The sequence below is a fragment of the Mustela nivalis genome (assembly GCF_964662115.1).
Source record: "Mustela nivalis genome assembly, chromosome: 16".
Lineage (NCBI taxonomy): Eukaryota > Metazoa > Chordata > Mammalia > Carnivora > Mustelidae > Mustela > Mustela nivalis.
The window spans coordinates 29,025,938-29,044,683 of record NC_139035.1 but is presented as its reverse complement, the minus strand read 5'-3'; the positions used below and the strand labels follow the sequence as shown (position 1 = coordinate 29,044,683).

Here is an 18,746-nt window from a genome sequence, read left to right as displayed (position 1 = left end):
ACCCAGGCACCCCTTTATTAAAGATTTTATTTATCCATTTGACAGAGAGAGAGAGAGAGAGAGAGAGAGAGAGCACAAGCAGGGGGAACGGCAGGCAGAGGGAGAAGGAGAAGCAGACTTCCCACTGAACCAGGAGCCTGATGCAGGACTCGATCCCAGGACCTCAGATCATGACCTGAGCTAAAGGCAGATGCTTTACCGTCTGAGCCACCCAGGAGTACCCCAAAACTGGATTTTATGCAGAAGTACACAGAGGGACTTGGGAGAAGTTTCAGGAGCCTGACTAAAGTTTGGCCAAGCAGAGAATCCTTGTTGCTGTTCTCTTTCTGTGCGCAGGGTCCTGGGGCAAGTCCAGAGGCCCTCGTGGGAGGCGGTGAGACTCTGATGCCAGTGCCCCTCCAAGCCTGTGCTGGGGCAGGAAGGAGGGCTGATGTGGCATCTCCCCAGCAGAGAGAGAAGAGGAGCCACGCCCGAGGCCCTCCTACAGTGGACCACCGGCGCCGTGATGCGTTCCTGCACCTCCTCCCTCCTGGCCGCTGGTTTGGGGTCCCCTTTCACGGCCCATCGGGGTTCCGACCAAGGAGGGTCAGTAGAAAAGGAGCAACGGAGGACCCAGCATGGCCTGCTGGGATCATTTCCTCGCAGCCCTGTTTTTAAAAAGGAATTGGGGGGTGTCTGGGTGGCTCAGTGGGTTAAAGCCTCTGCCTTCACTCGGGTCATGATCCCAGGGTCCTGGAATGGAGCCCCGAATCAGGCTCTCTGCTCAGCAGGGAGACTGCTTCCCTTCCTCTATCTGCCTGCCTCTCTGCCTACTTGTGATCTCTGTCTGTCAAATAAATAAATAAATAAATCTTTATAAATAAATAAATAAATAAATAAATAAGGAATTGGTCAAGGAGGAGAATGAAACCCAGCCGACCAGAAAGCTGGAGGGATTTTGGGGGGATTTCAGGGTGGCCCTGGTCTGCCTTCCCATAGGTGGCTGAGAGGGCACTCAGACACACAGGTTAAGTTTCCGAACCCCTCTCCTTATGGCCCTCACCTAAGACTCCTCATGTGGTGCAAAAGTGCCTTACAGTTAGCGAATGGCATAATTCTAGAAATCTGGTCCAGCCCTCCACCAGCCTGCACACTGGAATCAGCCGGGGAACTTTAAAATCTTCTGATGCCAAGGTCTACCCTCAACCCTTGGGGCTCAGCTTTATTCTGTCAGGGGTGCAGCTGGGAGTCGAGGTTTTAAAATCTTCCTAGGTGAAAGAAATAAAATCTTGCTAGGTGATTGGGGTGTGCAGCCTAGGTGGGGGACTATTCCTCCGCTTGGCTTTCTCCTTTCCCACATGGGGAAACTGAGGCATGGGGGAAGGGAAGTCCTCGTCCAAGGCCCTGCCTTTCTGGGCCCAGTGTCCTCATCACTTTACCTCAAGACCCCTCCTCCGAGAAATGACAGGTTTTCGCCCCAGATAAGGGCCCCCAGCTCCCCCACCCCCTCTCGCCCTAGGTGTGGCTGATTGGCATGCTAATTCCCCACCCATCACCCTCTGGGGCTTCACAAGTACCCGGCAGCTGACCACTTCCTCCAGCCTCCTCCTGGGCTTCAAAACTGCGAGAAACTTAATATGGCTCCAAGAAGCTTTCATCCCATCCATGCCTTTCATCTGAGCCTTTTAAAGTGCCATGAAAAGCTTCAACTGTCAGAGAACCTCCAGGAAGAAGGTGGGAGGCAGGTACCACTTTGCCCATTTCCCTGCCGGCAAAACTGAGGCTCTGGGGGGAAGCTGTCAGCCGCCCCCGCTGAGCCCCCTACCCCCAGTTCCTCTTGAATACATCAGTTGACAGAAATCTGCAGGGACTCACAGAGACCCCACTGAGTCTTCCAGGAAGAGCCGGTGAAGCCAGGGCTGCTCGTGCACAGACACCATCCCGTGTCCACTCTCTCAGCACCCTGCCTGGGGCTATGTGACTTACCCCTTACCCTGGCACCCCCAGGAGCCCACAGCCCTCATGCACCCTTTGAGTGGGTCCCAGAGTTCCACACACTCCTGGGGCCCTAGCCGCCAGCCCCCCTCCCCCTGGAGCTCACGGGCCAGGTGAGCGCCCAGATGGGCCCACCTGGAAAAACACTGCAAAGTCGCCAGGGAGGTGTGACACATACACAAGGTGGGCCCCGGGGAGCCCAGCCAGGCCACGGTGGGTGGGAAGGGGGAATGGGCAGAGCCAAAGAGCATGTCTGGGACCCTCCCCCTCACCCAATGTGCTGCATCACCAATGCCAAGGTCTGGGGAGAGGGTTGTGGGGGGCAACCCTGGGGCCACATTCTGGAGAGCCTTCATTCCCATGCACTGCACGGGTCAGCCAGGGCGTGCACTTGGCCTGACTACACGGCCAGGCAAGCTCTCTCCTAGGGAAGCCCCTGTGCTCCTCGGAGACTCATTTAGCAGAAGAGCAAAGCAAAGCTCAGAGAGGTTAGGGGACCTGCCTGCGCTCTGACAATGGAGAAGGGACTAGAGGGAAGACCCGTGTGACCGTCTGTACCCTTCCTGGTGTGAGGCTGGGGAGGGGCGGCAGTCGGCCCGCGCTCATGGAGCATGGCAGAAGCAGAGGCACCCTGGCCCCTGAATGCTTATTCATAAGGAAAGGTTCCCTGAGCCTGGGTGATAGATACACCAGTCACTGGGTTGATGTGGCGGGTGCAGGACAAGCCAGACCCAGTTCCTGCCAGTCCGAAGGAAAGGCGGTTAGGGGAGAGCGGCGCGCAGGCAGGCAGGGGGGCGGGGAGAGGTCCTTTCCAACCCACCCCCCCCCCACCCCCCGCCTGCAGAAGACCCTGACCCGGCCTTGAGGCCAGGACTCCTGTTGGGCAGCCACGCTTCCGTGTGGGACAGAACCCCAAGCCGTCCATTGCAGGCCAGGAGCTTTGGCAACCTCGACCCGGGGGTGGATGGTTGTCCCTTGGGTGAGGCTATGCACAGGTGGAGGCCTCCCTCTCCGGCCCCAGGCTGCGCAACAAACAGAACCGTTTCTGAACAGACTCCGGCGTGCGGCCTAAACAGGGAGAGGGCTTCTGGAGTGCAAGACAGAGGCTGGCCTAACAGCCCAGCTGGCCCCTCCTCAGCCAGCTCTGGACGCCACTCCCAGCGCTCGGATTCCAGGGTCTCCTGGATCCCGAGTAAAAGATGTTGGCTCGGCGCCTGGGTGGTTCAGTGGGTAAAAGCCTCTGCCTTCGGCTCAGGTCATGATCCCAGGGTCCTGGAATCAAGCTCCGCATCGCATCGGTCTCTCTGCTCAGCAGGGAGCCTGCTTCCTCCTCTCTCTCTGCCTGCCTCTCTGCCTACTTGTGATCTTTCTCTGTGTCAAATAAATAAATAAAATCTTAAAAAAAAAAAAAAAGATGTTGGCTCGTTAGCAAAGTGAGCCCTCCATTCAGAAGTTTCAAGGTTCAGATCCTCTCTGGCCGTAAGGGCTTTTGGAACATCTTGACATATGGCTAAGACACAGGCCGGGCCCAAGGCCCCAGCTTAGATTCCCAGGCCCTGTCTGAAGGGCAGCCCATTCCGGGCCCATCTGCAGAGCTGGCTGGTTTCAGTCCAGCAGGGCGTTCCCCAAATGGGAGTACCTGGGGGCACCCAGGGTTTTCCCCTGGGGCATCCCGCACGTGGCCCCCGTCCTCCCACACTAAGAACACATGCAAAATTATGAGAGTTTGAGTTGCTGCTGTATGAGAAATATAGATGTTTTCTTTATTTTTAACAATTTTATTTATTTATTATTTAAGATTTTATTTATTCATTTGAGGGAGAGGCAGTGAGAGAGGGGCAGAGGTAGAAGGAGAAGCAGGCCCCCTGCTGAGCAGAGAGCCTGACGGGGGACTCGATTCCAGGACCCTGAGATCATGACCTGAGCCGAAGGCAGACGCTTAGCAGATTGAACCACCCAGGCGCCCCAAGAAATACAGCAATAGATAGATAGATGATAGATAGATAGATAGATTTTTAAAAAAAGATCTTATTCACTCATTTGTCAGAGAGAGAGAGAAAACACAAGCAGCGGGGAGGCAGAGTGAGAAGCAGACTCCCCGCTGAGCAGGGATCCCCAGGATCATGACCTGAGCCGAAGGCAGACACCCAACCTACTGAGCCCCCAGATGTCCTGAAATACAGATATTTTATTTTATTTTTTTAAAAAAGATTTTATTTGGGGCACCTGGGTGGCTCAGTGGGTTAAAGCCTCTGCCTTCGGCTCAGGTCATGATCTCAGGGTCCTGGGATCGAGTCCCACATCGGGCTCTCTGCTCAGCAGGAAGCCTGCTTCCTCCTCTCTCTCTCTCTCTCTCTGCCTGCTTGTGATCTCTCTCTGTCAAATAAATAAATAAAATCTTAAAAAAGAAAATATTTTATTTATTTGAGAGAGAGAGTGAGAGAGAGAGAAAGCATGAGAGGGGAGAAGGTAAGCGGGAGAAGCAGACTCCATCCCAGGACCCCAGGATCATGACCTGAGCCGGCAGTAGCTTGACCAACAGAGCCCTTCAGGCGCCTAAATGCAGATATTTTAAATGTACTTAATGTAAAGCAAAAGCACGAGGCTCCCTTTCCTTGTCCAGCTCTCCCTCTGCAGGGGAGACCGCCCACCAGGTCTAGACTATGGGCCCTGAAAGGTCTTTGAACGAATCAGTCAAACACACTTTGAGAACCTGTTCCAGATTTGATGCTGTGTGAGGCACAAAATAGTATCATAGCTTCGTGCTCACAAAGAAATTCTTCTCAAGTTCGGTAAACAAGATGTGTTTGTATAGAAACCATGCCCGTGGGACGTCTGGGTGGCTCAGTTGGTTGGGCAGCTGCCTTCGGCTCAGGTCATGATCCCGGCATCCTGGGATCGAGTCCCACATCAGGCTCCTTGCTCGGCGGGGAGCCTGCTTCTCCCTCTGCCTCTGCCTGCCATTCTGTCTGCCTGTGCTCTCTCTCTGACAAATAAATGAATAAAATCTTTAAAAATAAATAAATAAAAATAAATAAAAAAAGAAACCATGCCCATGTGGGTTTCTTGTAGGGCTATAGATGTGGAAACGTTACACACCCACACTCAGAAATGGTTTCCTAGGAAAGGACTGATCTGGCTGCCCTCAGACAGATTTACTCACGGGTCTCTCCTTTCCTCTGTGGTTGCATGGGATTTCCACAGAGAGTGGGACTCACACCAGGAATGGGGTGGGGGGGTGCGGGCCATGGAGGGCAGGCCCAGGAGAGACTGGGGGTTCACAGCCAGAGGCTTGAATGGGGCCTGCGGAGCAGGTGGGATGTAGAAGCAGCCTGAGTCCTGGGAGGAGGAACCCAGTCCACTTAGCCCAAGTTTAGGAAGGGGAGACCCACGCAAGACCCCAGCACTGAGCAGCGCCTTGTAAACACCCCTGGGAGGACTGCAGGGGGCAATGTGCAGAACCTACAACAGGTTCTCTGATGGCTGTAAACCAAGGGCAGCCTTGCCTTTTCTGGAAAGTTCCTGGGGTAGGCTTCTCGGCTCCCACCCCAGGGCCAAGCGCAGCAGATGGCACGTTACTCTCGGCATGCCGGGGTGAGGTCAGCACTCAGGGCCTTCGCTGGCCCCACTGCCTTGTCCCCCAGAGTCCCGCACTACTCCTGCCTTTCTGACTTTTCTCTTATGCTCTTCTCTCCAAGGCTTTGTCCCAGCGCACCCAGGCCCTGCCTCTGCCCCCTGTCCAGGGAGCTCGGCCAGCCATGAGCACTCAACCCTGACCCAGTGGCTGGGCTTCGTGGGACCTGAACCCACTCCCTGCACTGCCTCTCCTCCAGCCCCAGCCCCAGTGAGGAGCTCCTCCCCTCTCCTCTGCCTGGGTTCCCAAAGCAGTAGACCCCATTTTCCCAGAATGATGTTCTTGTCCTCCCGTTCAGTATCCTCTTCCATGTCTTTTTTCTTTTTTTTTTTTTAAGATTTATTTATTTATTTATTTGACGGACAGAGATCACAAGTAGGCAGAGAGGCAGACAGAGAGAGAAGGAGGGGAAGCAGGCTCCCTGCTGAGCAGAGAGCCCAATGCAGGACTCGATCCCAGGACCCTGAGATCATGACCTGAGCTAAAGGCAGAGGCTTAACCCACTGAGCCACCCAGGCGCCCCTCTCTTCCATGTCTTTCAAAGACACTGACTCTTGCTTCTCTTTTCTTCTCTCTCTCTCTTTTTTCTCAACTTTTCATTCTGGAAAAATCTCAAACATACACAAAAGTGGAGAGAACGGCCCTGATGTTCATATCCAGTCTTGCTTCTTCTATATTTCCCTGCCCCCAAACGAGGTAACTGTGGAGAAAACCCCAAACCTTGCATTATTTCATCCACCAACATTTCCATGTATCTCTAAACAACAATGAAAATACAGCACAAAATCACTACCATAACTAAAAAAAAAAGAACCTTGGTTCCATAATATCATCTCATAGCTAAGGTTCAAATGTCCCAACTGGTCTTAGAAATGAATTTTCCTCAGAGGTGCCTGGCTGGCTCCCTCGGTGAGGCACCTGACTTGGGCGCTGGTGATGATCTCAGGGTCCTGGGATGGAGCCCCGCCTCTGCTTCCAGCCCACGCCTGCCTTTGCGCTCAGCAGGAAGTCACTTTGTCCCTCTGCCCACCCCCACCTGCACTCTAGCTTTCTCAAATAATAAGTAAAATCTTTAAAAAAAAAAAAAAAAAAAAAGGAAAGGCATTTTTCTTTTTTTTAAGTTATCTCTGTGTCCAACGTGGGGCCTGAATTTACAACTCCAGACGTGGAGAGTCCCATGCTGTCCTGATCAGGCCAGCCAGGTGCCCTGGAAGTGAATTTTCACAGGTGTTTGTTCTCATCAGGATCCAAACACTGTGTCGAGTTTATCTGGCTCTTCGGTCCCTTTTAGTCTACATGGTTCTCTCTCTGTCTTCCTGTGTCTCCAGTTTACTGGGGAAAGCGGCTGGCGTTTGTCCTGAATCTCCCAGAGTCTGGTTTTTGTTGATTGCCTTGCTGGGGCGCTGGGGGACCTGCTGCCCTTCCCCATACTTCTCTAAAATGGTAGTGAGCTCCGGTCGCTGGCTGCCATTCTGGTTCTGTGTTCTGGGGAGAACGACTCGTTCATGGGCGGCGATGTGTGCTTCTGCAAGCTCGGAGCTCTAGAGGCCACGGTGATCGTTGCTGGGGCTCATTACGTCATCAGAGGTTGAATATGAGGAGATTCGAACTCTTGCATTCCTTCTCCGTTCATCAGCAGAACACGTCCAGAAGGAGAAACTTTTCTTTATCAAGTTTGTTTACCTTGAGCTACAGTCATACGGAAAAAGCAGGATAAATATTTGCTTTTTTGTTTACCAGTTCTTAGTATACAGGAATTGTTCCCCAGAACTGTTAAGTGTGATAGATTTTTGTTTTTTGTGAAAACATTATGAAATAATGGAATACACCCACATGCCCGTGCGAGTGCACACGTGAGCAGGGAGGTGGGCAGAGGGAGAAGGAAAGAGAAAATGCAAGAATCCCAAGCAGGTGCCACACCCAGCACAGAGCCTGATGTGGGGCTCGATCCCATAACCCTAAAATCAATACCTGACCTGAACCCAAGAGTCAGATGCTTAACTGACAGAGTCCCCCAGGCTCCCAGTTTTAGTATATTGGATGTGTCTCAACCCATTGCTTTCATTATTCTTATTGACACTCAGATTGTCCTGTTTGGCCAGCGGGAGCCTCTTCAACTTATTTCCCGAGAGGCTAGCTCAGTGGTGTTGAATAGTTTTGTCCTCTGCGGATATGACTGAATAGCCCAGACTCATGTCATGCCTTTGCTGCCCTGGACCTGGAATGAGCCATTTCTCAAAGGAGAATTTTGCCCCCCTTTGCGCTGGAAATGGTTCATAGAGACCACAGTCTGTGAGTGAATAAGTTTAAATAATCCCAGTGTAATCAGCCAGGTTCAACGAAGGGCCCTCTCTGGCAGTTTGTTCAAGTGATACAGCCAAAGGGAAAGTCTCTTTGGGGCATCACAAGGGACGGGTTGAGTCTGGGCCAACACCCGTGCCGTGGAGTCAATGGCTGGGCTCCATGAGGCAGGATGACCACTCACCCAAGAAGCCAGGCTGCTGAACAGAAGGCCTGGTGGTAAGGGGACCGTCCTTATGGTTCTGGAGCCGGGTGCCAGGCATGGAAGTGGCATTGAGAGCAGGTCGAGTGCAATCTGAAGGAGGCCCAAAGTGGAATCATTTCTCGAAAACCGTACATCCTGGTGCAAATTAAAATGGGAGAGTATCTACTTGGGAGTGCCTTCTCTCCTATATCCGCCGAGAGTCTCTGTCTGATGGGACCAACTTAGAGTGGCAGTGTACCCACTCAGATGTTTCTCATCTGCTGTAGGCAATAACACTCAGTGAAAGGAAGTGTTTCAGATATACACACACGCCACTTGCTGGCTGGAACTCCAGGTCCAGAATTGATCTTGGGTTACCCTGGGGATCTGCTAACGCTTTAATGAATTATTTGGGAGTAGAAACAACAGGTGTTGGCAGATTCTATGTTCTGATGGCCTCTCTCTTTACTTGTCCTTGTCCGGTGTGGCCGCCTGCAGGGTAGATGATGTTCAGTAACTCAGTGTCAGGCCACACCTCGCACAGAGACATTGAACTTTGGAAGCAAAGTTTCACTCTATGGGAAGAGAACAAAATTGTCAAGACAACACAGGGTTTGAGTCCAAGAACCATGTTAAAGAAACCTGAAGCCTCGGGGCACCTGGGTGGCTCAGTGGGTTGAGCCTCTGCCTTTGGCTCAGGTCATGATCTCAGGGTCCTGGAATCGAGCCCCGCGTCGGGCTCTCTGCTCAGTGGGTAGTCTGCTTCCCTCTCTTTCTCTCTCTCTCTCTCTGTCAAATAAATAAAATCTTTAATAAAAAGAAAGAAAGAAACCTGTAGCCTTGAAAAGCTTTCACCAGCCTGTGTACATTTGAAGAAAGACCATAGCAAGATTTAAAGCAACAATGACCTGTGGCTATGGGGGGCTGCTCAGTATGAAGCTGAGGTCATCATTCTGAGGATCCAGAGTTCTATGTAAGCAACAGAAAAGGAGAGTGAAGAATTCAAAACTAGTGTATGATTCTGAGTCAACTAAATACCTCCTTGCATCTGCCTACAAGCAATGATCAAAGAAGAGGACTTTGCTGGCCTTGAGCTGTCCTTTCGTACCCATAGCCACTGCACACGCTTGACTGCTTATGTTGCAATTAGTTAACAGGCAATAAAGTAAAAAACAAACACATAGAAAACAAAAAACCAAAACCCAGTTCAGGGGCACTAGCCCCCTGTAAAGCACTCAATAGGCATGTTGCGGATAGAAATAGAGACAAATGTTGGGTGTGAGAGCCAAATATTCTGCTGCTCGATCCGGTCCTTCGTGATCAAGTGTGTGGACACAAACATGGAAAATCTAGGGTTTTTTCTCTCTCTGAGGTTGAGCTGTTTCTTTAACATCCTCGCTCGTGTGAGTCTGGGTGGTAAGACACTGTCTGGAGGCTTTGGGGAGAAATAACTGAAAGAAGCAAAGAAATTGTGCTTTTCAAAAACTCAACGTGTTGGATTCCCAATCTCTTTCCCGTTGGTTATTGGAATTTATTTGGTGTTAACCGAACAACAAAAGAGGCTGCTTCACCTTTTATCACTTTCCTGGCGCATTAATACCTTTTGGGGGATGTGGACTCTCCATCTCTTGTAACCTCTGCTTCGGAAACTTAGGAGGCTGGGGCTGCAGAGAGAGAGAGGAAAGGAAATCAAAGCCAGGATCAAAGGGGCAAACAGCTTGGGGGCTCTGGGTGGAAGCAGAGCCATCAACTTTCCTTTTCCTGGTTCTCTCGTCAATAAACACCCAGCACAGAGCAAGGGCCAGGTCTCAGGGCAGTGCTGAGGGCCAGACTTGAACAACAAAGCCGGGAAGAGGGTACTTAGCACTTGGGGAGGAAAGGCAGGCGTCTGTGATGTTCAGGGGAGCCGGGACAGGAGCTGTGGTGGGAAATGTTGGGGATACAGAGCAGGACAGTCATCCCAAGTGGCTCCCATCTCCCCGCTGGGGCTGCTCCAAATAATGACACCCTTTTTTTTTTTTTTAAGCTTGTTACTTTTTCTACTGAGTCCTTACTGGCCTTCCCTCAGGATACAGAGTGTGTCTCTGAGGACTGTCTTCTGTGTCACCTTGCTCTTCCCCTTCTGTTTCACTGGATGTCACCAAGGGACAAAATGCCAACAAGGACCAAAGCCCTGAGCAAGTCAGGTGGTGAGTGAGCAGAGCCCAGGTGTGGATAAGAACCCCTAATCTCTGCGACCCTGGCCTTTGGCTAACCCTGAACTTCAGTGTGCTATTCTGAAACTGGTAACCTGACTGACTTTGGTACAGGAAAGTACCTCCTGGAGCCTATTAAAAATGTACTTGGGGTGCCTGGTGTACAGTAATACACTGTACGTGGGCAGTGTATTAAGCGCCTGCCTTTGGCTCAGGTCATGATCCCAGGGTCCTAGGATCAATCTCAAAGGGGGGTGGGTGGGGTTGTCCTTGCTCAGCAAGGAGTCTGCTTCTCCCTCTCTCGATCTCAGTACTCATTCTCTCTCTCACTCTCTCTATATATACCTAATAAATAAATAAATAAATTTAAAAGCAGTTAGATTTCACAGATTATGTACTTCGGGAAAATAACTCGCCATAATCATTTTTAAAAATATATTTTATTTATTTAGCTGACAGAGATCACAAGTAGGCAGAGAGGCAGGCAGAGAGAGAGAGAGAGAGAGAGAGGGGAAGCAGGTTCCCTGCCAAGCAGAGAGCCCGATGTGGGGCTCGATCCCAGGACCCTGAGATCATGACCTGAGCTGAAGGCAGAGCGGCTTAACCCACTGGACCACCAGGTGCCCTGCCATAATCATTTTTTTTAAAAGATTTTATTTATTTATTTGACAGACGGAGATCACAAGCAGGCAAAGAGGCAGGCAGAGAGAGAGGAAGGGAAGCAGGCTCCCCGCTGAGCAGAGGGCCCAACCTGGGACTGGATCCCAGGACCCTGGGATCATGACCTGAGCTGAAGGCAGAGGCTTTAACCCGCTGAGCCACCCAGGCGCCCCAATCATTTTGTAAGATGTTGTCAAGGGTCGGGCTCTTTCCGTTTTCCATTTGGGAAAACAGGTGCAGAAGAACTCACGAAAATATTCGTTGTATGCTGGCAGCAGGATAACGGAGTAAGGAATCCAGAACCTGGGTTTCGTGGAAACCACTTATGATTTTAGAGGTGTCTGTCACGCCCCAGAGGAGCGGAAAGTACCTTGATTTTGAGTGAGTGGACACATCAGAGCTTCTGAAGAGAGCTGTGGAAGCTTAGAGCTTCGTAACCCTAGTCCGAGTCCACCACGGAAATGGGAACTCTGTTCCCAGTGAAACAGCTGTCTCCTTCCAGACATATTACTTGCATTCTCTGCTCCAGTGTTGTAATGTTAGTTTTATAAAACCATTCAGATTTTAACAATGTTCCCACTAATATCCTTTTTTCTTTCCTTAGGATCCATCCCAGGGCACCTGGCCTGCGACTCTTGATCTCCCGGTCATGAGTTCCAGCCCACTGGGTATAGACTTTATTTAACAATAAATAAATAAATAAAAATCCAACCCAGAACACCACATTGGACCAAGTCATCGCACATGTGATTAAAAAATCAGAATAAAGCGGCACCAGGGTATAGAAGATAGTCTCCTGCTCTAACTCCTTGCTCGAAGTTGCAATCTTGGGTTTCTGCTGATCCCCATCGAGGTGATGCCCTAGGTATATACATACAAGAACACACAATGAAAGCTTCATATAGAGCACAGGAGGAGAGAAGGGGAGAGGCAGAAATCCTATTCCACTCCAGATGATCAGGAAGCCACAGGCTCTCCAGAAGTCAGGAAGGGGAATGCTAGCTTTGTCTGTCTGCTGGACAGACCTGGCCACACCCACAAGGGCTGGTGTCTCTTGCCACCAGGTCAAAAGCAGAAAAAAATGTGTGTGTAGGTTGCTTCATCTACCTGTTGCATCCCCTGACCAGGCATCTCATTTCTCTGGGCGGGTCCATTCCAGGCCTGCAAGGCCCCACTGCGAGCAGGTGCTGCAGAGGCTTGGGGCTGGGATGCAGGACTACTGGAGGGGTGGGGACAGCCAGAGATTTCCTGTGACTCCTGGCCCTGGGCCATTTCTGGCTTTCTGGCTCACTGGGCCCTCTATGCTGTTAAACCCCGGCCTCCTTCAGAGGTTGGCCTTCTGGTCCCAGTAGCTTAGCTGCAGCTATGGACTTGGGGCCCATGACTGGGATCCTCCTGAGGCCAAGGGGCCTGAAAGACAAAACTGGAGGGAACAGGGGTTTTGCCCTCCCCCCCAGGGTGCAGGGGAACCGAGTGGTGAGCCCAGGAGTCTCAGTGGCTTCGGAGACCTTTGGGCCTCATTTGGATTGTGGAATTAGTCCTGATCTGTAAGACTGGGATGGGGATTTCTACTTCATATGAACACATGTGTAGCATGGCCTTGCCCGGAGACACTTCATAAATGGTTTTGGGGTTGGGGTGCCTGGGTGGCTCACCTCTGGCTCAGGTCATGGTCTTGGGGTCCTGGGACTGAGTCCTGAGTCAGGATTCCTGCTCAGGGGAGACTGTCTCTCCCTCTCCCTCTGCTCCTCTCCCGACTTGTGCGCTCTCTCTCTCTAATAAATAAAATCTTAAAAAAAAAAAGAAAGAAAAGGTTTTGGGTAATGAAAGAAGGACGGAGCATAGGAAAATAGAGGGTCTGCCCACCCATCCCGTATGCCCTCTGTCCGAAGACCCCAATGACCCAGCAAAGGAAGAGAGAGGGGAAGGGACCAGGAGGGAGAGAGAGAAGGTGTAGGGGTTGGGAGATGGAGGAGCAGGCTGCCCAGAAGAGCTTTGGGGTTTGAAATAGTTCCTGACAGCTCAGCCACCTTCCAGGAGAAAATCAAGCTCTGAGCGCCTGTCCCCTGCAGACTCTCTGCTTGGACACCCAGGCGGTCCATCCAGGATGGAAACATCCAAGGCCTTTCGGGGTGGTCTTAGAGCATTCCAGAATGGACAGACAGGCAGGGACAGTGCCCTGAAGGACCCTCCCAACAGAGAGCAAGCTTGCAGGGTCCTAGTGAAGTCGAGGCTCGGGTTCGGGGAGCAGGAAGCCCGGGGCCTTGGGCTCCCCTGGGTGGAGCGGTTCCCACGCAGGCCTCTGCATCTCTCTCCCCACAAAGTGAATTCAGAGGCATCCAGCGCGAGAGGTGCACGGGTTGTGGGGGGCGGGAGGGTCTAGCACCGTGCCTCTCTCACAGTGGGGAACTGGGGTGCCTGCGCTCTCTGACGTTACAGTCGGAGTTGGGGGGAGGCAGAGACGCAAACTAGGGCCACAGCACACACCAATACCAACCGGGTGCTTGGAACGGGGCCCCTATGGCAGAGGCAGGCGGGCGCGGAGACTTCCCAGGTCAGTCGGCTTCCGAGCAAAGCCGAGCCCCCGGCAGTCACGCGTCTGTAAACGTGGGCAGGCTCGCAGGGCCCAGGAGACCCTCGTTCCTTGGCCTACCATTATTCCAAAGGGTCCGCACCCTGTCCCCCCCCACACCCCCCCGCTTCAGGTGAGGTCGCGGCCTCCCTCGGCAGTCCCTTAATCCGCACCCCCCTCCCGGTTCAGGATGCGCCGCGGAGGCTCGTGGAGGGCAGGGGCCGGGCTGTTTGACCAACCTGGTACCGGGTCTGGCACGTACCCGGGCGTGGGGGGTTGCGGGGGGTGTGGGGAGGGGGGAGGAGGGGTCTTAAGTAAACAGCTTCTGAGGATGCGGGCAAGGGTCGCTGCCCCGGCCTTGCGCGCCGACAAGCGGGACGCCCGCCCCGGGATGTGGATTGCGGCCGGCGGGCCGGGCGGGCGGGGGTCGCCGGGGGAGGAGGGGTAGGGGGCGGCCCAAGTTCACGCCTCCTCTCCTCCTGCCGGCGGCGGCGGAAGCGGCAGTTCCCACGGCGTCTGGCGGGGCTGGGGGTGGGTCGGCCCCCCGGGAGGACACGGGCCTCGGCTCGCCCGGCCCTTTGAGCGCGCCGCCGCCCCTCCCCCGGCCCGCGTCCTATAACCCGGGGCCCGCGCCCCTCGGACGGCACACAGGCTCGCCCAACGATGGCTGCGTCTCGGTCCCAGCAGCTTGGCTTCGGGGCGGCTCCCGCGCTCCCCGCGCTCCCCGCGCTCCCGCCCGGCCCAGCCGCTGCCCCACCGCCACCCCCGGGCCCCGGGCCCTTCGCCGGCTTCCTGAGCGGCGGTCCAGCGCCCCCCGCGCCCCCCGCAGGCGCGCCCGCCCCGTCGGCGTCGCAGCGCCGCAAGCGCACGTCGTTCAGCGCCGAGCAGCTGCAGCTGCTGGAACTCGTCTTCCGCCGGACCATGTACCCCGACATCCACCTGCGCGAGCGCCTAGCCGCGCTCACTCTGCTCCCCGAGTCTAGGATCCAGGTGAGCCCCGCGCTCGGCGCGCCGCTCCCCGGGCTGACCACAGAGGGTGGCGTCGCGACCCGTCGCTGGGGCAATCGTGGGGCGGGGGGCAGGGGGGGGGGCCGCACGCAGCCACTTCCCTCTGTCGGCGTCCAGTATGGTCGGGGCCCTTCCGAGGTCGCCCGCCGGCCTTTTGAGAGAGTCACAAAGACCATCCCGAGCAGGAGGGCGAGAAGGAGTCCTTTTATGCTTCTTCTGGATCCAGGCAGGGACACATGAGGCACGGTTGGGGCTTCCCACGGGGCGTATGGGGGGGGGCTGGTCTCTCGGAGAGGGCAGGGCTGGCTCTCCGGGTTGGCCCCCAGCGCCCCTAAGTCCCTTTTCTTGGCGGGTATTGGGTCTGGAGTTTTGGTTCGAAGGGTCGTAAAGCCTGAAGTGCGTGGGGCTTCTTGTCAGGGTTTGAAAAATCCAGTGCCAGGCATGTTTATTGCCAAGGGATTTAGATCAGAACCCAGGAGCTTGCTGGTGACCACGAGCCTGCCTTTTTGCGCGCGGCGCTCTGTGTCCACGGTTTTAAGTCGGAGCCCTCGCTTTAACACTGGGGGGAGCGGGAGCGGGCTTGTTCTTCAGCGTGCCTGGTGGAGCCCATCTGTGGGCTCCAACCGATGGCGTCGGGGCTTCCTGAGCAGGACGCCCTAGCTATTTGTTGGGAAACGGTGAGCGGAAAAATGTATTTACCAAAGTGAAGTCCACGGGCAAAAACCCCTTCTCCACTGATTTGACAAGAGACTATATTTCCAGAAATTGACTTTCTTTCTTTTTTAAGATTTTATTATTTATTTGACAGACAGAGATCACAAGTAGGCAGAGAGGCAGGCAGAGAGAGAGGAAGGGAAGCAGGCTCGCTGCGGAGCAGAGAGCTGGACACGGGTCTCCATTCCAGGACCCTGGGATCATGACCTGAGCTGAAGGCAGAGGCTTTAACCCACTGAGCCTCCCAAGAGCCCCCAGAAATTGACTTTCTAAATTTTCTTTTTTTTTTTTAAGATTTTATTTATTTATTTGATAAAGATTACAAGTAGGCAGAGAGGCAGGCGGGGGGGGGGGGCAGGCTCCCTGCTGAGCAGAGCACCCAATATGGGGCTTGATCCCAGGACCCTGAGATCATGACCTGAGCGGAAGGCAGAGGCTTTAACCCACTGAGCCACCCAGGTGTCCCGACTTTCTAAATTTTCTTAACTGCCTGTCATCTTTAAGCCTTCTATCCTCAAATGCTAAGTGCTTCTGTTTCTGCCACCCTACTTTTCCCTGCGGGTATCCCTATATGATGCCCAGGTAGAGGGAGGCCGGTTCCCCATTTTGCAGCTGGGAAAGCCAAGGCATGGAGAGAGAGCCAGGGACTCTGAACTCCTGGCCACTGATTGGCCCAAATGCTTGGTGAAAACGGAGGCTCGCAGCAGGGAAGCAGGGCATATTGGATGGGGACTCGGGAGCGGTGCCGGAGTGTAAGGGACTCCAGCCTGGAGCAGCTTCTCTTCCCTCTTCCAGGTGTGGTTCCAGAACCGGCGGGCCAAGTCCAGGCGACAGAGTGGGAAAGCCTTTCAGCCCTCAGCCAGGCCCGAGCTTTTCCTCCACCCTGCCGTTCAGGGACCCGAAGCGAAATGTCTGAAGCCCCAGCTGCCTTTTGGAGTAGACATGACCTGCCTGCCCAGTCCCAGCAGGATTGGGGAGGGCACCCCGCACCCGAGCTGCCAAGGTCAGCGCTTCCAAGCCTACTCTCCACTCTCCGAAGACACTGGTTCCAAGTTGGACTCGTGGGAGGAACACATCTTTTCTGCCTTTGGTGACTCCTGAGGAGTGTGGGTGAAGTCAGGACAAGCTCCGAGGAGGAGCTGAGACTGAAGGCGGGGACATGCATACCAGGAGGCTGTCCCTTCTGGCGAGGGACACAAGCCTGTTCACCTCGGTAAGGGTGTCACCCGCGGCTCTCACCGGTGAGGCTCCCTCCCCCGTCGCCTGTGAGCCTTTTACCCCCTCTTCTCCCTCTATGGGCCCCTCCCCAGGAGTGCCACGACCCTTTGTCCTGGGCGTCTCCAGACCCACACCTCGGGTTCCATCGGGACCCCTGCTCCTTCTGGCGGGTCGCCCACTTCCCTTCCAGACTGCTTCATCAGAACTCCCTCTCCCCTTCCCAAGAACCAGCAGCCAGGCTCCCTCTCTCCTCACTGCCACTGCCTCAGCTGGCTTCTCGAGGTTCCTCCAAGGCTTGTGACCTTGAACTCATTCAGACTCGGTCCTCAGTCTGCCCCCGAGATTGACCCCTTTTCTGTGAGTGTGGCCTGTCATCTTTACACCCATTCCTAGCTCTGGCGATTCTGCATGCAGATTACTTCTAGAGCACCCCGCCCCCCGGCCAGCTTCTCAGATTTTCACACATCTTTAGAAATCTGTGGTAGCCTCCTGTGGCCGCCGGATGGAAAAAACCTTTCCGTTACCTTCCTGGACCACCAGCGGACATCTCCCGCGACAGAGCAGCCATGCAGATCTTCTTGAGGCCTGTCCCTGAGCAGCCCCCCTCGTCCATGGTCTCAGACACTCAAGGTCCCGTCCCCCCGAGTCTGAACCCTCCTCTAATCCTGATTTCTTACCTTTTACTCCATTCACTCCCACATTACCCTTAGCACTTGTCATTGTACTTGGTGCAACTTGAATGGGTTATTAAATGCTTTCCACAAACGCTTCGCTGTCATTCTGTTGAAACGCACGCGGTCCTTCAGACAGCACGTCGCCCAGCATCTCCCTGCTCCACCTGGGGAAGGTCAGAGTCTCTGCATGTGTGGCCGCCACTGGGCTGAGTTTGTTAAATTAGTCGCAGGAGTGTCTGGCTTCCGATTTCTCTCTCCCAACTTATACATTAGAATATATGCAAATTAGGGTCTAAGTTAGCCTGAGCTCCGTTAAGATCCTGTCTTGATATTCTGAGGGTTTTCAAACTCCGGAGGGCCAAGGGCGACTGTCTGTGGGGTGGCTGTAGGGGAGGTGTTTCCGCACACAGCCTTTGGAGGAGACCCACAGGAGCAGTGGCTGGGCCAGGACTCCTCTCCGAAGTTGCTGGAACAGTCTGAGCGCCATGGAATGTCCTCGCGTTTATACAAGCCAGTCACCCTTATTTTTTACCAAGGTGTTATTCAAATGACTTGCATTTTTCAGAGTAGCGAAGGTGTTGTGAGAAGCAGCCGGGAGACAGTTCAGGCTTTATGGCAGACCTGACTTCCGAACCCTTGAGAACAGCCTGGCACCAAGAGGGTAAACATGAGCTGTGGTTATTTGCCCGTGTGCTGCTCTGCACTTCCTTTGCATCGGGACTTGTAGACCTGACCTGCAGACATTCCCACTCACAAGACTGAACACTGGACACTTGGAACTTACAGTCCAGTAAGGGTCATGTGTAGAGGTGAACCTTGCAATGAGATTATTAATAGGATTATCGCACTTACGTTTATTTTTCCTAGCGAACACCTACAAAATCTATAAATATTTGGGGTGCTGGGGTTTCTCAGTGGGTTAAGCCTCTGTCTTCAGCTCAGGTCATGATCTCAGGGTCCTGGGATCGAGCCTCGCTTTGGGCCCTCTGCTCGGCGGGGAGCCTGCTTCCCTCTCTCTCTCTGCCTGCCTCTCTGCCTACTTGGGATCTGTGTCTGTCAAATAAATAAAATCTTAAAAAAAAAATTGGGGGATGCCTGGGTGGCTCAGTTGGTTAAGCAGCTGCCTTCGGCTCGGGTCATGATCCCAGCATTCTGGGATCGAGTCCCACATCGGGCTCCTTGCTCCACAGGGAGCCTGCTTCTCTCTCTAACTCTGCCTGCCACTCTGTCTGCCTGTGCTCACTCTCGCTTTCTCTCTCTGACAAATAAATAAATAAAATCTTTAATAAAACAAAATAAATAAAAAAAATTGGGGGACCCTTCAGAACACTAGTCTGCACCTCTGTTGAACTCTTGAGAGACCCTAACTGCTAAATGTGTTTAATCCTTAGGATGTTGTAGAAGGTAGGGGCTATTGTTATTCTAAAGAGCAAGAAACGTTATGGTTTAGATCACAAGTGACTCAAACCTAGGACTCCGTCCACCCACCTCTCCACCAGCATATAATGCCTCAAGTTGGCTTGGCCTTTTTAGTCAGGACCAGGACCAGTGATCATGCTTAAGGGCAACCCCCCAAAGCAGAATTTCTGCATTCAAGGAATTAGTCTCATCT

The 18,746-nt window shown here is 53.6% G+C and overlaps 1 protein-coding gene across 2 annotated transcripts; it reads left to right on the top strand.

Moving 5' to 3' along the window:
• The first annotated feature begins 14,047 nt into the window (after positions 1 to 14,047).
• MIXL1 (Mix paired-like homeobox) lies at positions 14,048 to 17,205 on the top strand. Of its 2 annotated transcripts, XR_014304320.1 has the most exons (3): positions 14,048 to 14,510; positions 16,038 to 16,455; positions 16,933 to 17,205. XR_014304320.1 is itself a non-coding variant. In XM_082704566.1 (2 exons), exons 1-2 carry the CDS (start codon positions 14,184 to 14,186, stop codon positions 16,341 to 16,343), a joined length of 633 nt encoding a protein of 210 aa, XP_082560692.1. In that variant the 5' UTR covers positions 14,048 to 14,183; the 3' UTR covers positions 16,344 to 17,205. The 2 variants fall into 2 exon arrangements, 1 of the variants encoding a protein (XP_082560692.1); XM_082704566.1 differs by having other exon boundaries at positions 16,038 to 17,205.
• Positions 17,206 to 18,746: the final 1,541 nt, after the last annotated feature.